The sequence below is a fragment of the Macaca nemestrina genome, chromosome 13 (genome assembly GCF_043159975.1).
Source record: "Macaca nemestrina isolate mMacNem1 chromosome 13, mMacNem.hap1, whole genome shotgun sequence".
Classification (NCBI taxonomy): domain Eukaryota; kingdom Metazoa; phylum Chordata; class Mammalia; order Primates; family Cercopithecidae; genus Macaca; species Macaca nemestrina.
Window position 1 is genome coordinate 122,427,047 of NC_092137.1, and position 20,077 is coordinate 122,447,123.

General features: G+C 44.4%; 1 protein-coding gene across 2 annotated transcripts in view; it reads left to right on the forward strand.

The window, feature by feature from the left end:
• The window catches only part of LOC105490014 (zinc finger protein 514), a 29,445-nt gene extending 13,373 nt beyond the window's left edge, over window positions 1–16,072 (forward strand). For both annotated transcript variants that reach the window (XM_011755217.3, XM_011755219.3), the window contains exons 3-5: window positions 5,160–5,286; window positions 5,653–5,748; window positions 8,146–16,072. In XM_011755217.3, coding sequence (XP_011753519.2) covers window positions 5,160–5,286; window positions 5,653–5,748; window positions 8,146–9,131 — 1,209 coding nt within the window. In that variant the 3' untranslated portion in view covers window positions 9,132–16,072. The remainder of the gene's footprint in view (window positions 1–5,159; window positions 5,287–5,652; window positions 5,749–8,145) is intronic.
• The last annotated feature ends 4,005 nt before the right edge of the window (window positions 16,073–20,077 follow it).

Here is a 20,077-nt window from a genome sequence, read left to right on the forward strand (position 1 = left end):
TCTGAGAGTCAGTTTGTTATAATTTCTGTTATTTTACATTTGCTGAGGAGTGCTTTACTTCCAATTATGTGGTCAATTTTGGAATAAGTGTGATGTGGTGCTGAGAAGAATGTATATTCTGTTGATTTGGGGTGGAGAATTCTGTAACTGTCTGTTAGGTCCGCTTGGTGCAGAGTTGAGTTCAATTCCTGGATATCCTTGTTAACTTTCTGTCTCGTGGATCTGTCTAATGTTGACAGTGGGGTGTAAAGTCTCCCATTATTATTGTGTGGGAGTCTAAGTCTCTTTGTAGGTATCTAAAGACTTGCTTTATGAATCTGGGTGCTCCTGTATTGGGTGCCTGTATATTTAGGATAGTTAGCTCTTCTTGTCGAATTGATCCCTTTACCATTATGTAATGGCCTTCTTTGTCTCTTTTGATCTTTGTTGGTTTAAAGTCTGTTTTATCAGAGACTAGGATTGCAACCCCTGCTTTTATTTGCTTTCCATTTGCTTGGTAGATCTTCCTCCATCCCTTTATTTTGAGCCTATGTGTGTCTCTGCATGTGAGATGGGTCTCCTGAGTACGGTACACTGATGAGTCTTGACTCGTGATCTAATTTGCCAGTCTGTATCTTTTAATTGGAGCATTTAGCCCATTTACATTTAAGGTTAATATTGTTATGTGTGAATTTGAGCCTGTCATTATGATGTTAGCTGGTTATTTTGCTTGTTAGTTGATGCAGTTTCTTCCTAGCATTGATGGTCTTTACAATTTGGCATGTTTTTGCAGTGGCTGGTACCGGTTGTTCCTTTCCATGTTTAGTGCTTCCTTCAGGAGCTCTTGTAAGGCAGGCCTGGTGGTGACAAAATCTCTCAGCATTTGCTTGTCTGTAAAGGATTTTATTTCTCCTTCACTTATGAAGCTTAGTTTGGCTGGATATGAAATTCTGGGTTCAAAATTCTTTAAGAATGTTGAATATTGGCCCCCATTCTCTTCTGGCTTGTAGAGTTTCTGCTGAGAGATCTGCTGTTAGTCTGATGGGCTTCCCTTTGTGGGTAACCCGGCCTTTCTCTTTGACTGCCCTTAACATTTTTTCCTTCATTTCAACTTTGGTGAATCTGACTATTATGTGTCTTGGAGTTACTCTTCCCAGGGAGTATCATTGTGGTGTTCTCTGTATTTCCTGAATTTGGATGTTGGCCTGCCTTGCTAGGTTGGGGAAGTTCTCCTGGATAATATCCTGAAGAGTATTTTCCAACTTGGTTCCATTCTCCCCGTCACTTTCTGGTACACCAATCAGATGTAGATATGGTCTTTTTACATAATCCCATACTTCTTGGAGAAATGTTCGTTTCTTTTTACTCTTTTTTCTCTAAATTTCTCGCTTCATTTCATTCATTTGATCTTCAATCACTGATATCCTTTCTTCCAGTTGATTGAATCGGTTACCGAAGCTTGTGCATGCATCACGTAGTTCTCGTGCCATGGTTTTCAGCTCCATCAGGCCAGTTAAGGACTTCTCTGCACTGGTTATCCTAGTTAGCCATTTGTCTAATCTTTTTTCAAGGTTTTTAGCTTCTTTGCGATGGGTTCAAACTTCCTCCTTTAGCATGGAGAAGTTTGATCATCTGAAGCCTTCTTCTCTCAACTTGTCAAAGTCATTCTCCATCCAGCTTTGTTCTGTTGCTGGTGAGGATCTGCATTCCTTTGGAGGAGAAGAGGTGCTCTGATTTTTAGAATTTTCAACTTTTCTGCTCTGGTTTCTCCCCATCTTTGTGGTTTTATCTACCTTTGGTCTTTGATGATGGTGATGGGGTTTTGGTGTGGATGTCCTTTCTGTTTGTTAGTTTTCCTTCTAACAGTCAGGACCCTCAGCTGCAGGTCTGTTGGAGTTTGCTGGAGGTCCACTCCAGGCCTTGTTTGCCTGTGTATCACCAGCGGAGGCTGCAGAACAGTGAGTATTGCAGAACAGCAAATGTTGCAGCTTGATCGTTCCTCTGGAAGCTTCGTCTCAGAGGGGCAACTGGCCATGTGAAGTGTCAGTTGGCCCCTACTGGAGGTACCTCCCAGTTAGGCTACTCGGAGGTCAGGGACCCACTTGAGGAGGCAGTCTGTCCGTTCTCAGTTCTCAAACTCCATGCTGGGAGAACCACTACTCTCTTCAAAGCTGTTCAGACAGGGACATTTAAGTGCCTCTTGTTCAGCTGTGCCCTGCCCCCAGAGGTGGAGTCTACAGAGTCAGGCAGGCCTCTTTGAGCTGCAGTGGGCTCTACCCAGTTCGTGCTTCCTGGCCACTTTCTTTACCTACTGAAGCCTCAGCAATGGTGGGCACCCCTCCCCCAGCCTATGCTGTTCTTGTATCAGAGGGAAAGAGCAGTGTCAGAACCTGGGGATAGCTCTTTGGGCTTCCAATCAGAAGTGGCCCATGTGGCTTCTGCTCACAACCAACTGGCTGTTGCAGGTCCCGTGGCCAAGCCTAATGTTAATGAAGTGGGAAGTATTAGCCTCCTAGAGTGAGGATCCCAAAGGGAAGGGCAGGGATTATATTAAGCAAATAATTCATCTATCACTGTATATTTTCTTAACCATTGATGTTCACTTCCCTCTCTCCTGCACACAAAATGCCCTCCAAGAGAATTAACCCAGGAGCCGCATCCAGTCAGAGCATCATGATCAAAGTCCTGGATGGTGCGATAGTCTGGATGGAGATCCTGTGGGTCTGGATACCTATAAACTAAAAGGACAGTTACCTGAATCCATATATCCAATATACAATATACAGTGAGCAATGGGGACAGGATGGCCTCGGTAAACATTCCTTTGCAGAAAGGGGAAGCATGGGAAGAGCCAGTCCCAGGTCCATAGCAGTGGTGAAATTCCACTGGACAGACACTGTGAGGACCCGTGGTCTTGGAGTGGGAAAGTCTGCAGGTTACTCCCTGGTTCTGCTCCCTGGGTGATGCTCCCCAGCCTAGTGTTTTCCTTGGCTGTTGGCTTTGCCCTTGGGAAGTTCCTTCCTTTTGATACCTGCTTGGTGTCATATGAAGATGATACTGGAGAATAAGCTTTCTTGGGGGCAAAGCAGCTTTTTCATCCTGCCAGAGTAGGTTGGTGGCCCAGGATTGTTTTAAGTGCAACTCTAAAAACTTCAACAGCTTTTTATGACTTTGTTTCCAGTTGGCTCCATGTGTCAGTGGTTTGACCCACAGTTCTTTTTGAAATATGCCCCCTTTGTTAGCCTTAATTGTGGAGTTTTTGGATTTCCTTTGACAATCCATACTTTTTTCACTCTAAACAGTTTGGTCCCACTGAAAGCCTTTACTGGGAGCCTTTTGAAATTATTGGGAGATTTACTGGGAGCCTTTTGAAATTACTCAGAGGTTTAAACCAAAGGTTTGACAACCCTATCTATGATTTGGTCCCTGATAATGGGCTGAGTTTTAATTAGTCGTTGTCATGCAGAAGCTGATGTATATTGTCTTTGGCCAGTTGGAAATGAGAACTGGTTGTCTCCAACCCTGCAAGTCCTAGCATTTCTGGACGTTTCCTATTGCCTTCCATTTTTGTTTTGCAAACCACAACTCTTGAGCTCATTTTTTCTTGTAATACTTTGTCAAACTCAGCCTATAAAACCACCTCACACTACTAATATTATGTTTCCAGTCTCTTCTCGTAACATCACAAGCTCATGCCTTCATCGTTCATCTTTCAAGTTACCAAAGGCAATCGTTTCACCAAACAGTTCACCACCAAATTACATGGGTTGCCACCTTGCCAATAAGTTTCCTCACTGCCTGGCCCGGACTCCAGTGTCATCTAGTTTTGGCTTTTCGTTATGGCAGAACTCCACTTTGAGTACCAGTTTTTTCATGAGTCAGTATAGGCCAGTTATGCCGTGATAGCAACAGCAAACCCTCAGAGACTTACGCCATGAAAGGTTCCCTCTTGCCACGTTACATGACAGCCGTGGCTTTGCCCACATCTTCACTCAGATCATTTGCTGTTCTCAAGGCAGACAGGAAGGGACAACTGCAGAACCCCCACTGGCCCTGAAGGCTTTTGCTCACCTGTAGCTCGTGTCTTTCACGTTCAGTGTGAGAAAGCAGATGACATCGCCCCACCTGGGGCAGGGGGAGGCAGAAGCTCAATTCTTCAGGGAGGGCCAGTGGATATTTTGGACAAATAATATAACCTATCAAAAGAGGTCAGTATAGTAGTGAATTTTTCATGTTTGATTATTTTGGATGATTTTTATATTATAAAATTGTTACTTCAGCTTTTCTGTGGAATCCGTGTCTAAATGGGATTTGATTTCTAAACACTTTGGGGTAAAAGTAACAGGAATTTACAGTGCTTTCACCTACTCTGCTTTTCAGTGGATTGCCATATACTGTAAGCCAAGTGGGAGGTGTTCCAATTACTGAGATTGAAGGTGACAGGACAGTTCTGGCCAGGACCTGTGGAGTCGTTATACTTTACAAGGGCGACCTGGGGTCCAGGGTCTCATGCTCAGCTTTGTAAACTTAGGGACTGAATAATGATCAGGCTTTGGGGGAAAGGATCATGCTAGTCAGACTCACAAAACCTACTGTTTCATCGTAAAGCCACTCAATTTACTTTTGCGGAACTGTGTGCTGGCAGGCAGGTGGAGGATAAATTATCACAAGCTCCAGATTACTTGATTTGGCCTTACTGTTGTTAAAATCATAGGTCACAAGTTTCAAAAATACTTTATTAGAAAACTGTTGATCCTTGTGCATTTGAGAATGCAAAGCATATTCATCATTAATTCTAATTGATTCCAATTAAATGTAACTAGATTGAGAATAAGACCTTTTGACAAATGAGGAAATGTATTACATTTACCTCTGACTAAGAAGAATGTCTCCGTAGGCCTGATTCACCTGAGACACTGTTTATATTTCATGTTGATAATGGACATTAGGTGGGACATTGGGTGGGATACCAAGTAGTAAGGATGGTACAATCCCTGGAGCAGCTTAAATATTTTTGAGATAACAAAACCCACAACTCTGTGGGCCCTGGGATAGCTGGCGGGCACTGAGAATCCCTTGTTGCATGCCCTGAGGTTCTCCATAGATGCCTGCCCGCTCTTCTCCCCTGGGCCGTGAGGGAGGTCCTTCAGGGCACAGCAGGAGTGTCTTCTGTGTTTCAGAACCTGATGACATTCGAAGATGTGGCCGTGGAATTCACCCAGGGGGAGTGGGGGCAGCTGAACCCTGCTCAGAAGGACCTCTACAGGGAGGTGATGCTGGAGAACTTCAGGAACCTGGCCTTTCTGGGTGAGCAAGGCCTCCAAAGCCCAAAGCCTGCCCACAGGACTTCTTGATTTCCTTGATGTGTAAGAGTTAGCGATGTCTGGGCCAGTTGACTGAGTCTTGCCCTGGGTTTCCTTGGGAAGTCTGGAATCAGACATTTACATTCTCTCTGGGGCCCAGTGATACGGTATTTCTGTTCCTAGTTCCAGGAAACATCCAGCTACTTACGGAGTTGAAATAGGAAGTTACCTGGTGTGTTCCTGATTTTTCACAATGCCTGTTCCCTGGAGGCTTTCCACACCTACAGTGTTTCTCCACCTTGAAGATGAAGATCCAAAGACACGGCCACTGGCACACGCAACCAAAATCCTTTTCCTTCTCTACCGTCAGGCCTTCCAGTATCCAAACCATATGTGATCTGCCAGTTGGAGGAAGGGGGCGAGCCCTTCATCGTGGAGAGAGAAATCTCAACAGGGGCCTACTCAGGTGAGTGAGGCAGTGAGAGCATTGCATACGCTAACGCCCAGCTGGGGTGGGAGGTAGCCCTGAGCCTCTGGTCAGGGTGCTGTCTTTTCAGAAGATGAGCTCACTTGGCAGGAGCACTCAACTCTGGTATGTTGAAGTTTATAATTATTTCTGGTGTCAGAAGAGGAGATGTTCATTTTCTTTTCTAGGTTTTGTGCTTTGTTTGATGCCCATCTCTGCCCATGCCTTCTGGGTTATTGGTGCCATGCAGCATCACGAGATGTCTCATAGTCGATGTTAGATGGATCAACAATCATATAGGGCCAGGCAGTCCTAGATCAGCAGAGTTAAGGGAGTTAGTGAGGGATCAGGCAGAAAAGTTGAGCACCCCAGAAATGAAAGGGTGACAGGCAGTGACAGACAGGAGATGTCAGAAAGATCCAGGTGAGGAGACTTCAAGCTTGATTAAGCTGAGTCTCAAAAAAAGTGGTTCCAGGAACAAAGACCGCTCCCTGACAGCCGTTGACAGCATCCCTTTGAGACCTGGGATTCTTAGGTGACTGGAGAGTACCTGGTAGGCTGTATGCCTTGGAGCAGAATTCTTGACTCAAAGCTTTCTGACTGCCGTGTGTGACCCAAGCACACTGGAGGCACATGACAGTCTATGCCAGTTCATTTCCATGAGCCAGAATCTTACCCGTGGCCATAGCTGAAGCTCAGGAAAGTGGTGCTAAATTCCTGAGAGGACAGGCTGGGCTTTATGAGAGGAACCTAGGTTATGGCAGAGGGGGAAGATGCTGATCTCCTCTGTACTGGTACTTGATCTTTTTTCCTTCCAAAATGAGATCAAGGGTTTAACATCTGGATCTGGTCATCTGTTTATTTAACAGTGGTGTATAAGCATGGCTATGTTTCAGAACGTCCCAGGGAGCTTGTTACACATTCAGGTTCCCAGGAGCCACACAAGACCTGCTGACTCAGAAACTCTCTGACTGGCCTCTGGGACCACTGGTTAGGCATTACCAGTCATTTCCTTCTTCAGAAGTGTGCCTGTTATTATTATTATTGTATTAATTTCCCACTGTGTCTGAAACAGAGTGGCACAAACCTGGTGGCTTTAAACAACACAAACTCATGTCATAGTTCACAGGTCAGAAGTCTGGCGCGTGTGTCACATGGTTCCAGCCAAGATGTCCACAGGGCTGTGTACCTTTCTGGAGTGTCTGGGCACCTTTTTCTTTTCATTTGGGTTGTTGGCAGCACCAATACCTTGCAGTTCTAAAACTGAGGTCCTTGTTCTCTTGCTTGCTATAAACAGATGGGTGTTCCCAGCTTCTAGAGACTCCAGATTACTTGGCTGAAAGTGTGCCTCCTCCATCTTCAAAGCCAGCAGCGGCTCACACACCTTTCTGTGCAGCCAGGAAATGCTCTCCGATTTTAAGCACGTGTGATTAGATTTGACCTATTTAAATAGTCCAGGAGAATCTCCCCATCTCCAGCTCTGAGCCCTTAGTCACGTCTGCAGAGTCCCTCTTGTCATGTAAGGTGACCACTCACAGGTTCTTGTGCTTAGGACATGGGCATCTTTAGGGGAGAGTTTCTCTTCCTGTCGTAATTATGTAGAGTGATATGATACGTGTGATATGTATATGTCCATAATATATAATAATATAGAGCATGCACTCAGGTATTAAAGGAATACTTCGTGGAGGACGTGAGCTTGTCCCTGAAAGGTACGCAAAGTCTTAAAGAAAGTGGTGAGAGGGGCAGTGGATATATGGGAAACAGGAAGGCAGCCAGTTTCTGTGCTCAAGGCACTTGCTGAAAAAGAGGACAGGACCTGGTGAAGTATTATAGAGCTATAATGAAATATTAAGGGTTTATCCTGTAGGCACTGGAGAGCCTTTGGAAGATTAAGACTGGGAAGAAACTTAAGGAAATGGGCATTTGGAAAAGAAGAAAGTGAAGGGTTTCAGGAAACCTGGAGGTAGGAAGACTGGGTAGAACTCTGTTACAATTATGTAGGCCTGAAGAAATTGTGAGAATATAGAATCTGTACCTGGTGACTTACAATCTTATACTTTGTTTATTGATTTTTGTCACCATCCCTTAAACTTAATCTATTTCCCTTGTCCCCCTTCCTACCCTCCTCTCATCTTTGGTCTTTGGACTCACTTTGTGTACTGGAATCTAAACACAGATTTCTCAGATTTTCTTAATCTCCAGTCATCTGCTCATCCCTTGTTCTCGATACTCCAAAACCATTTTCAGACATAAGCCATTATTGAAAAAATCCATACATCCCTTTTAGGTATTATTTTAAAGCTTAATTATTTCACATTTATTATAGGAGCTTGCTTTTCTTGGTACATAGGACATTCTACATACTAGAATGTCTTCATTTTTTTTTTTAAACAGACTGGGAGAGAAGGTCTAAATCCAAGGAATCAATGCCAAGTTGGGGAATTTCCAAAGAAGAATTATTCCAGGTAGTATCAGTGGAAAAACATATTGAAGATGTGCTGCAGTTCTCAAAGTTGAAAGCAGCCTGCGGTTGCGATGGCCAGTTAGAGATGCAGCAGATAAAACAGGAGACACATCTGAAACAAATGTCAACCACTCACAAATCTGCTACCACCCTTAGCAGAGATTACGAATGGAATGGATTTGGGAGAAGCTTAGGTTTAAGATCAGTCCTTGTTAAGCAACACAGTGTTCTAATGGGAGAAGGGTCTTATAAATGTGACACCGAATTCAGGCAGACTCCAGAGGGAAATAACTCTCAGAGAACCCATCCAGAGAAGAGATCTTGTAAATGCAATGAATGTGGGAAGTCCTTTCACTTCCAGTCAGAACTCCGGCGCCATCAGCGATGTCACACTGGAGAAAAGCCCTACGAATGCAGTGACTGTAGAAGAGCCTTTGGTCATATTTCATCCCTTATTAAACATCAAAGAACTCATACTGGAGAAAAGCCCTATGAATGCAGTGAATGTGGGAGAGCCTTCAGCCAGAGCTCATCTCTTGTTCTGCACTATAGATTTCACACAGGAGAGAAACCCTACAGATGTAATGAGTGTGGACGAGCCTTTGGCCACACTTCCTCCCTTATTAAGCATCAGAGGACTCATACTGGAGAAAAGCCCTATGAATGCAGGGAATGTGGGAGAACCTTCAGCCAGAGCTCCTCACTCATTGTGCATTACAGATTTCATACTGGAGAGAAACCTTACAAATGCAATAAATGTGGGAGAGCCTTCAGCCAGAGTTCATCTCTCACTCAACATTACAGATTTCACACTGGAGAGAAGCCCTACAAATGTAATGAGTGTGGAAGGGCCTTTGCTCATACTGCATCGCTTATTAAACATCAGAGAAGTCATGCTGGGAAAAAACCCCTATGAATTCAGTGAATATAGAAGGGCTTTCAGCTGGAGTGCAGATATCACCAGAACTTAAAGAATTCATATCAGAGAGAGATCCTGAAGGGGTAATGTGTGTGGGAAGACCACCTCTTGTTCCACATCAGGAAATAATTACTAAAGAGAATCCCTATCAATGTCAGGAGGGGGTGGGCCTCCCCTCTCTTACCAAACACAGAAGAATCCATACTAGTGAGAAACCACGTGAATGCAATGAACGTGGAAAGGCTTCGATCAGAGGATGCATATTATTCAGCATCAGACAGCCGACACTGGGGAGGAGGCTTATCAGTGCAGTGAGTGTTCAGTTACATACTGACTGTTTAAGAAAATCAGATAACTTGTACTGGAGAGAAATTCTACAAGTGTGGTAAGTATGGAAAAATCTTTAGTTGTATCTCTTCCTTTGCTAGGCACCAAGAACACATACTAGAGAGAGGCCCTATGAAAGCAGGAAATAGAGGAAGGGCCTTCAGTCAGAGCTCATCCCGTATTAAGCATCAGAAAATTCATACCTGAGAAAAACCTGTGAATGTGGGCATGTGGGAGCGCCTTCCGCCAAACCTCATTGCTTTATAAGCCCCTTAGAACTCTCCCTACTAGCTGGAAACTCTGGTAATGTGATGAGCGTGGGAAAGGCTTTCATGGATGTTCCACAAAAACACGTTAGAGAATTTGTACATTAGAGAATTTGTGCCAGAGCAACTCTTCAAATTTAGTGAAACTGGGAAAACCCACTAGTACAGTTCAAACCTCGGTATTCACCTCAGAGAGAAACCCTGGGAACATGATGAATGTGAGGAAAGTTCCTTTCCAGGTTGAGATGTATGAAACTAGAGCTGAAAAGAAGCTGAGAAATGACCTTGTCTGGTGATTTTTTGCCTGGTGGGGCCATTTGTATAACCACACTTGTGCATTGCCTCCTCATGCTGTTACTGACGGGGCAGGGTGCCATGCATGGTGCAGAGGATGGAGGCTGAGAAAGGTAGACGGCTACCCGTGATCTAGCCCAGTCGTAGTTTAGAGCTAATGAAACTGATGTTCAAAAAGCGACAGGCTGGGCCTCTTTCCTGTGGTTCACAGCTGTAGCGTGGAAATTAGTAGACTGGACCTTTCCAGCACAACACCTCCATGCACTGCTTTCTCTGTAGCACATGTTACCTTTCTTTGTGAGGCAATGGAGTGGTCTAGGATTGAACAAAAAGCAATTTTCATTACATCTTTATGCTAATAGATTTGGAAATTTTTGAAGTGAAATGAAACCTTGTTTAAACATTAAAATTACTAAAATATGGGTACATTACACACAATCCAGATCTCAAACACGTGATTCTAAGTGAAAGAAGGCAGATGTCAGAGACCGCGTATTTTCTAGTACCATTTTAGGAAATGTCCAGAAATGGCAGATCTTCAGAAACAAAGTAACTGCAAATGTTACAAGGAATCTTTTCGGGGTGATGAAAATGTTCCAAAACTATATGGTGGTGATGGTTGAATAATTTGGTAACTTCACTAAAAATCATTGAATTGTTCACTTTATATGGGCAGATTTATGGCAAATATACTTCAATAAAATCAGTTTTCAAAATCAAATTTACAGATATACCAACCATTGCTAAACAAATGTTCCTGTTTTGTTTGTTACTTCAAACCATCTGTGCATTTTTGGTGTCACTTTCTATTTTCTATAACAGTTACCCCTGCATGTACTGGGTCTCAGAACCTTGTCAGACTCTTCTTTAGAGTCCCTGCGATGTTGGCTCGGTAACCCTGGTGGGGAAGCCTAGACCAGGAGCTGGTGTAGACCGAAGGATACTTGCCTAATAGGATTAGCCTATACCGAGGGAAATCCTTCAACTATTTAAAGTCCAGAGGAGGAACTTGAGCCCAGAATTCAGGGAAGCAGCACAAAGCGGGCCCATGCAGACAGGCTGGGTCTAAGAGTCCACAGGGTTGGCCAGGGCAGGCAGGATGCACGGGGGCATCTGGATCTGGAAGTACTTGGACAACTGAGGTTGAGATGCCAGTCTTGGAGCCCAAAAATCACACAGAAATTTCTTCCCAGACAGCCAAGGTTTACAGGAGCAGAAATAGCAAATATTTTCTTGCTCCATCTCTCCCTTTTTTCCCAGTGCCCTTTTCTGTACCTACCCAGATCGCTTTATACCTGGACATCTGTCACAATTTTGTAACTGGTCTTTGTCCAAACTCTGTTCTTCTCTTGTATCCTTGCCATGTTAACCATACTCACCAGTTTGAACCCAGTGTCCTGCCCTCCAAAAATCCTTTGCACTTCCTCCAAGATAAATCCTCACCCCCGTGTGTGGTATACAATGTCCTCTTTAGGCTGCCCCAACCTCCTGCTGCTCCTGACAGAAGCCTCCGTTGCACACAAATGCTCTCTTATCATCCCTCAGACATGCCTTTCTACTTCTCAGCCTGTAAACCTTTACCTTACTGTTCCATCAGCCTGGGGCACCTTTTCTACCTACGTGAAGCCTACGTAATCAGTCAGAAACCCGTGTAACTTTCCCTTCCTCGGGGAGGTGTTCTCTTGGAAACTGATATGAAGTCGTATCTTACCATCTGTGATCATAAACCTTTGTTCGCATAAGTTTTTTAAAATGGATGATATCTAGACTTGTGGTAAATCTTATCACTGTCTTGATCTATTGAAATAATTTTTATCACTTTACCACTTTCTTATTTCCTGAACCAGCTGACAACAGAAAAAGTCAAATGGTAAAATATTTTAAGAGATTTGTTCTGAGACAAATATGACTGACCTGTAGGCATAGTTGACCAGCATTTGCCTTAAAACAGAGACCTTAAGACGAACAAAAACAGACTCTTTGTAGCAATAACAACATGACAGTAAGTCCTGAGAGAAATCAAAGGGTTTTACTCCAAAATAGATTTCTCTTAAGTCTGATAAGAAACCAGTCTGACAGAGCCCCAGGAGATCCTGAGAACATGTGCCCAAAGTGGCTCTTGTCAGGAGCAGCAGCAGGTTGGAGCAGCCTAAAGAGGACATTATATACCACACACGGGAGTGAGGATTTATCTTGCAGGAAGGGCAAAGGATTTTTGGAGGGCAGGACACTGGGTTCAAACTGGTGAGTATGGTTAACATGGCAAGGATATGTGAGAAGAAGAGACAGTGGTGCTGTCAGGCTACAGCTTGGTTTCATACATTTTTACATTTTAGGGGAATGTCAGACATCGATACGTGTAAGATTTACATTGGTTCGATAGAGAAAGGCAGGACAACTTGAAGCTGGTGGGGAAGGGACAGGGACAGAGGGAGGGCCTTCCAGGTTATAGGTGGATTCAAAGATTTTCTGATTGGCAGTGGGTTTGTCCAAAGACCTGGAATCGATAGAAGGGAATGTCTGGGTTAAGATAAGGTGTTGTGGAGACCAAGGTTCTTACTATAAGATGAAGCCAGAAGGTAGCAGGCTTCAGAGAGAGTAGATTGTAAATGCTTCTTATCAGACTTAAGAGAAATTTATTTTAGGGTAAAATACTTAGATTTCTCTCAGGGCCTGTTATCTGTCATGTTACCTTATTGTTACAAAGAGTCTGTTTTTGTCAGCCTTAAGGTCTCTGTTTTAAAGTTAATGCTGGTCCACTGTGCCTGAATGAGAGGAGGGTATAATGAGGTATGTCTGACCACCCCTTCCCATCATGGCCTGAACTAGTGTTTCAGGTTTACTTTAGAATGCTCTTGGCCAAGCAGAAGGGTCCATTCAGTTGGTTGTTGCTTAGAATTTTATTTTTGACTTACGCAGACTGTCAGCTGCTTCGTGTCACATCTCACGCTTCTCTTGTGTTGCCCAGTTTTCTCAGTGCTTCCGACTGCATGTTTTTGTACTAGATGAAAAGCCTTCTTTCTAGAAAACTACCAGTTAAATATTTCTTTAGAAAAATGTAATATTGCTTACTGTAGTTATTTTTCAAATGCAAATATAGATGAGCACTGTTCCATCTTCTAGGGATAGGTTGGGGTGTGTGTGTAGGGGGGGCTTACATAGAAATTCAGTGTTATTTTGCAGCAGTATGATGACTTCTGATACCAATTACCAAGAGTTAAGCCAAATTTCATGTGTTAAGGACACAGTAGCCCACAAGACTGCCCTCACTTCAGACACCAGCCACAAATCTGGGAGTTCCCAGGCTACCTTTACTTATAACCAATTGGCTACAAAGTCAGGAATTCCCCTAACCCCTGCAGGTTGATAACTTTCTAGAATGAATATCTGAACTCAGGAGAGTTCTGTATTTATGATGACAATTATAGAAAAAGGATACGAATCAGAACCAGCCCAAGGATGAGATGCGTGGGGAAGAGTATGGGAGTACCCCAAATGCAAAGCTTCTGTCTCCCCTGCAGCATGTTACCCTGCTGGCACACTGATGTGTGACAATGCACAGAGAAATGCCTACCATGGAAGCTCACCGGAGCTTTGGTGTCCGGAGTTTTTATTGGGGTTTCATTACGTATTCATGAATGATTGAATCATTGACCTCACAGTGGAACTCAAATCACCAGCTCCCCCTCCTCTCCCTAGAGGTGCGGCTGATATTACATGGCTCAAAGCCCCAACTCTAATTACATGCTTGGTATTTCTGGCATGACCAGCAGCCATCGCAGCCATCCTGTTATCTCATTAGCATAAAGTAGAGGCCAACTGTGAGTCACCTCTTTAGCATAAACTATCAGAAAATGCGGGAGTCTGTCCTGCAGACCCTGACCCAACAATGGATGGATAAAGTACACTGACACACAGACATTCTGCTTTGCCAGTCCAGCTGAGTGTCCAGGCTGCTTACCGACTCCAAGCAGAGTGCTGTCAACAGTTGGGACCGCAGCCCTGACCAGCCAGTGAGACTTGCATTTATTCAGTAAAGATTAATTGACAGAGGCTTGAGTCAACACCACTAGATGGTAATTGACATTGTGGACTTCCCGAGTAGAAAGCAGTTAAGCACCCGCCGTACCTCAAAGGTTAGTCTTCGGACCACATGAGTAAACAAACTAGTTAGGTAAACTCCCCACATTCCTTTGTTTCTACTCTAATTTATTTAAGAGGACAAGGCTGCCTTCAGCCAAGTTTATTACTTGAGCAAACCCTCCAGGTTTTCCAAGAAGGTTTGCGTCATATAATTTTCCCCACCATCCTGACTGAACCCCCACAAGATGTGGCCCACCATGAATAGTAAAAGGTACTTCTATCCCTCAGGAAATTCCAGTGATCTAGAGGTGATTTCCCAGGAACTAGGGACAAAGTCCAGCCAAGTTCTTCATTTTTATTTTATTTTATTTTATTTTATTTTATTTTATTTATTTTGTGACAGAGTTTCACTCTTGTTGCCCAGGCTGGAGTGCAGTGGCGCGATCTCAGCTCACTGCAACCTCTGCCTCCGGGGTTCAAGCAATTCTCCTGCCTCAGCCTTCTGAGTAGCTGGGATTACAGGCATGCGCCACCATGCCCAGCTAATTTTGTGTGTTTAATAGAGACGGGTGGCCGGGCGCGGTGGCTCAAGCCTGTAATCCCAGCACTTTGGGAGGCCAAGACAGGCGGATCACGAGGTCAGGAGATCGAGACCATCCTGGCTAACACAGTGAAACCCCATCTCTACTAAAAAATACAAAAAAAAAACTAGCCGAGCGAGGTGGCGGGCGCCTGTAGTCCCAGCTACTCGGGAGCCTGAGGCAGGAGAATGGCGTAAACCCCGGAGGCGAAGCTTGCAGTGAGCCGAGATCCGGCCACTGCACTCCAGCCTGGGTGACAGAGCAAGACTCTGTCTCAAAAAAAAAAAAAAAAATAGAGACGGGTTTCTCCATGTTGGTGAGGCTGGTCTTGAACTCCTGACCTCCAGTGATCCGCCCGCCTCGGCCTCCCAAAGTGCTGGGATTACAGGTGTGAGCCACAGCGCCCGGCCCAAGTTCTTTATTACACAAGCACACAACCTCAAACAAATAAATATGAAAATGATTCAATTATTATTCAAATAAACAAGTCACAAACACTAAGACTGTCAAGGACTTCCTTTTTGATCATTCTCTTTACTGAGAAAGATTGACTGGTTCAGAGAAGGCACGATATCCAGACCTTCACCACTTGGAGATTGTTTTGTTGTCTCTGTAGTAAACTGTACCAGAATATCTTCTTGATCTTTTTCTTGTCTCATTATGGCAGTCGTCTGATAAGAGAGCAGTTGTACAGAAGCACCGAGCAAAGGAGTGCTTTCTTTAAGATGATGTATCGCTTATTCTACCATGTCTGTGTCCTTAATCCAAGTAGAGAAAGAAGTAATAGCAGTGACACAGATGCTACCTTGATTAGCCAACAGGCAATCCTAGCACTGCAGTCGTCCATCACAACTTGTGCCAGTGAGTTGAGACAGATCTGTGTTCCATCTAGGGAAGAGGTGGTGTCATTCATACATTCTGCCAGAGGTAGTGATAGGTCTTTTTCAGTCTTTTTATTTCCTACCATTGGAACACTGCTCTGTTCACATAAACAGTAAGTAAGCAATTCCTCAAGTAGAGTGCCTGAATAATCACGAGGGATCTCATTTTGGAGCTCCTGCCTGAGTTGGAATTTCCAGCATTGGTGACTAGAGTTAGGATTTCAATATGCAGGCAAGTCTTGAAATACTATTCCTTAATCTGAGGAAAATAAGAATAGATGTCCTAATGGCCGGGCGCGGTGGCTCAAGCCTGTAATCCCAGCACTTTGGGAGGCCGAGACGGGCGGATCACGAGATCAGGAGATCGAGACCATCCTGGCTAACACGGTGAAACCCCGTCTCTACTGAAAAAATACAAAAAACTAGCCGGGCGAGGTGGCGGGCGCCTGTAGTCCCAGCTACTCGGGAGGCTGAGGCAGGAGAATGGCGTAAACCCGGGAGGCGGAGCTTGCAGTGAGCTGAGATCCGGCCACTGCACTCCAGCCTGGGCGGCAGAGCGAGACTCCGTCTCAAAAAAAAAATAAAATAAAATAAAATAAAATAAAATAAAGAATAGATGTCCTGGCTAAAAATGAAGTGAACCTGGTTAGGGCACGTAAAACTCCAGAAAAAAAGGGAGTTATTTCATGGCTCAAAATTGGAACAAAGGCCTTACATTAACTGTGTTACAAATTTGGATTCCTATTAATGTCTCTTCCAGGTGATAGTAACTCACTCATCACCCTGTGAAGTTCATTGGGTTCAAACTTAGAATTACCTGGAGTCAGATCAACATATTATCTTAATTGTTTCTTTTTCTGGGAGAGAAGGACACTGGTAAAACCACAGGTGTGTTTATTTAATGTCATTTGTTCTGTGGGTGCAAGTGAAAAAGCCATGGCCTGTAATTCCCCTGTGGACTCGTTTGATGAGACTAGAACTTGTCAAATGTATCTGTCATGCTGGTCTGGTGACAGATGGTGTAACCAGTGTTGGTAAGATGGAGGGCAGTGGCTACTGTTTGGGATAATGTAAGAATGGCATTAGAATGAGTGTGTTCTGACCTAACAATTACAACAAAAATGAAAGAAAAGAGACAAAGGGCCATCGCGGGTGGATGACAACCAGGGGTGTATAGAAAATGAAAAGAAGAATGACCATAAGCAAGCAGAGGAAAAACAAAACAGAATCTTTACAGAGGTCTGGTCTGACATCTTGCGCAGAGGCTATCTACTATTCAGGGTAGTTTATTCTGAGGATCTTTAATTATCTGTATAGTTCTGAAGATCAGCTATGTATAGAACGCCCTGGAGAATCCTAGTTTGCAATTTTCTATGGGAGTAGGCATCTTGTTACGTTAATTTTTTTTTTTTTTTTCTTTTGAGACGGAGTCTCACTCTGTCGCCTGGGCTGGATGCAGTGGCCGGATCCCAGCTCACTGCAAGCTCCGCCTCCCGGGTTCCCACCATTCTCCTGCCTCAGCCTCCCGAGTAGCTGGGACTACAGGCGCCGCCACCTCACCCGGCTAGTTTTTTGTATTTTTTAGTAGAGATGGGTTTTCACCATGTTAGCCAGGATGCTCTCAATCTCCTGACCTCGTAATCCACCCGTCTCGGCCTCCCAAAGTGCTGGGATCTTGTTACGTTAATTCTTGTTTCCTTAGTTGTGAAATGAGGACAACTTGACTCCCCAGAGTTTGATTGATTGGTTCCCTGGAGTTTCACTGCTGTATTTTTTGCTAATGGTACCTGATAACATCCTTCACAATAAGGTTCAAAAGCAGTTTTTCTTGGATGACTCTTCCAGTAGACAAAATCTTATGATTTAACATTATAAAGAGGCTGTTTAGGAAAATATGGGAAGGTGGCCTCAGCCTGTTGGTGATAAGGCTGTTGGTGACAGTACTTGAGTCCTTTACCCTATTTTGCCGTGCCTGCATACAGCATGGTAGCGTATAGTACTGGAGGTAAAATCCCTAAATAAGTGGGCCTTCCAGTTACCAGTTCTTAGCGGAAGAACTGATATGTCCCCAGGGGAGTGAACCAAATGGCCATAAGGGGTTCTGGAAGTACCTTTGCCTAGAGAGCACAAGGGTTTCTGAAAATTTTGTTTATTTTAACTTAAGGATGCTATTTATTCTTCCAAGCATTCCAGAAGATTGTGGATAGTAAAGGAAGTATAATTTTTGAGTAAGGGTTAATTCCTTATGGAGTTTTGTTATAGTGGTTCCTGTGTTAGGCTGTTCTTGTATTGCTACAAAGAAATACCTGAGACTGGGTTTTTGGGGAACAGGTGGCATTTGGTTACATGAATAAGTTCTTTAGTGGTGATTTATGAGATTTTGGTGCACCCATTACCCAAGCAGTGTACACTGTACCCAATGTATAGTCTTTTATCCCCATCCTCCTCCCACCTTTCCCTCCCTGAAGTCCATCCATTGTATCTTTCTTTTTTTTTTTTTTTTTTTTTGAGATGAAGTCTCTGTTGCCCAAGCTGGAGTGCAGTGGCATGATCTCAGCTCACTGCCACCTCCACCTCCCAGGTTCAAGCAATTCTCCTGCCTCAGCCACCTGAGTAGTTGGGACTACAGGCATGCGACACTATGCCTGGCTAATTTTTGTATTTTTAGCAGAGACGGGGTTTCAGTATGTTGGCCAGGCTGGTCTGTATCTCCTGACCTCATGATCCGTCTGCCTCAGCTTCCCAAAGTGCTGGGATTACAGGCGTGAGCCACTGCACCCGGCTCCATTGTATCATTCTTATGCCTTCACGTCCTCATAGTTTAGCTCCCCCAACATCCCAACATGTTTTTTTTTCAAGATGAAGTCTTGCTCCATCACCCAGGTTGGAGTGCAGTGGTGCGATCTTGGCTCACTGCAACCTCTGCCTCCTGGGTTCAAGTGACTCTCCTGCCTCAGCCTCCCTGGGGTTACAGGCACATGCCACCACACCTGGCTAAGTTTTGTATTTTTAGTAGAGATGGGGTTTCACCATGTTGGCCAGGCTGGTCTCCAACTCCTGACCTCCAGTGATCTGCCTGCCTCACCCTCCCAAAGTGCTGGGATTACAGGGATGAGCCATTGTGCCTGACTCCCCACCATACTGTTTTTTTTAATTTTTAAATTTTTTTCTGGCCTTTTATTATTATTATTATACTTTAAGTTCTAGGGTACATGTGCACAACGTGCAGGTTTGTTACATGTGTATACTTGTGCCATGTTGCTGTGCTGCACCCATCAACTCGTCATTTACATTAGGTATTTCTCCTATGCTGTCCCTCCCCCAGCCCGCCCTCCCCGCCCCTGACAGGCCCCGGTGTGTGATGTTCCCCTTCCTGTGTCCAAGTGTTCTCATTGTTCGATTCCCACCTATGAGTGAGAACATGTGGTGTTTGGTTTTCTGTCCTTGTGATAGTTTGCTGAGAATGATGGTTTCCAGCTTCATCCATGTCCCTGCAAAGGACATGAACTCATCCTTTTTTATGGTTGCCTACCAAGCATACTTTTAAATGACCAGATCTTGTAAGCACTTTTTCCATTCATGAGAACTCCACCCCCATGAACCAATCACCTACCACCAGGCCCCACCCTCACCATTGGTATTACATTTCAACATGAGATTTCAATGGGGACAAATATCTAAGCCATTTCATTCTGTCCCTGGCCCCCTCCAAATCTCATGTCCTTCTCAAATTGCAAAACACAATCATGCCTTCCCAATGGTCTTCCAAAGTCCTAACTCATTCCAGAGTTAACTTGAAGGTCTGAGACAAGGCAAGTGCTTTCACTTATGAGCCTAAAAAATAAAAAACCAAATTATTTACTTTCAAGATACAAGGGGTATATAGACATTGGGTAAACGTTCTTGTTCCAAATGGGAGAAATTGGCCAAAAGAAAGGGGCTATAGTCCCCATGCAACTCTGAAACCCAGCAGGGCAGCCATTAAATCTCAGAGCTCCAAAATAACCTCCTTTGACTCCATATCCTGCATCTAGGGCACACTGCTGCAAGGGGTGGGCTCCCAGGCCTTGGGCAGCTCCACCTCTGTGGCTTTTCCATGCTGAGATTGCAAGCTGCTGGTGGCTCTACCATTCTGAAATCTGGTGGGCAGCAGCTCCCTTCCCACAGATCCACTAGGCAGTGCCCCACTGGGGACACTATGTGGGGGCTCCAACCCCACATTTCCCCGTGACACTGCCCTAGTTGAGGTTCTCTATGAGGGCTCCACCCCTGCAGCAGGCTTCTGCCTGGACACTGAGTCTTTCTCATACAGACTCTGAAATCTAGATGGAGTCTGATAGGCATTCTTCACTCTTGCACTCTGTACACCAACAGGTTTAATACCACATGGAAGCTACCAAAACTTACTGCTTGCATCCTCCAAAGTGGCAGCTTCAGCTGTACCTGAGCCGCTTTGAACCCCAACTGGAACTAAAGCAGCAGATATGGGCAGCATATTCCTGGGCTGTGCA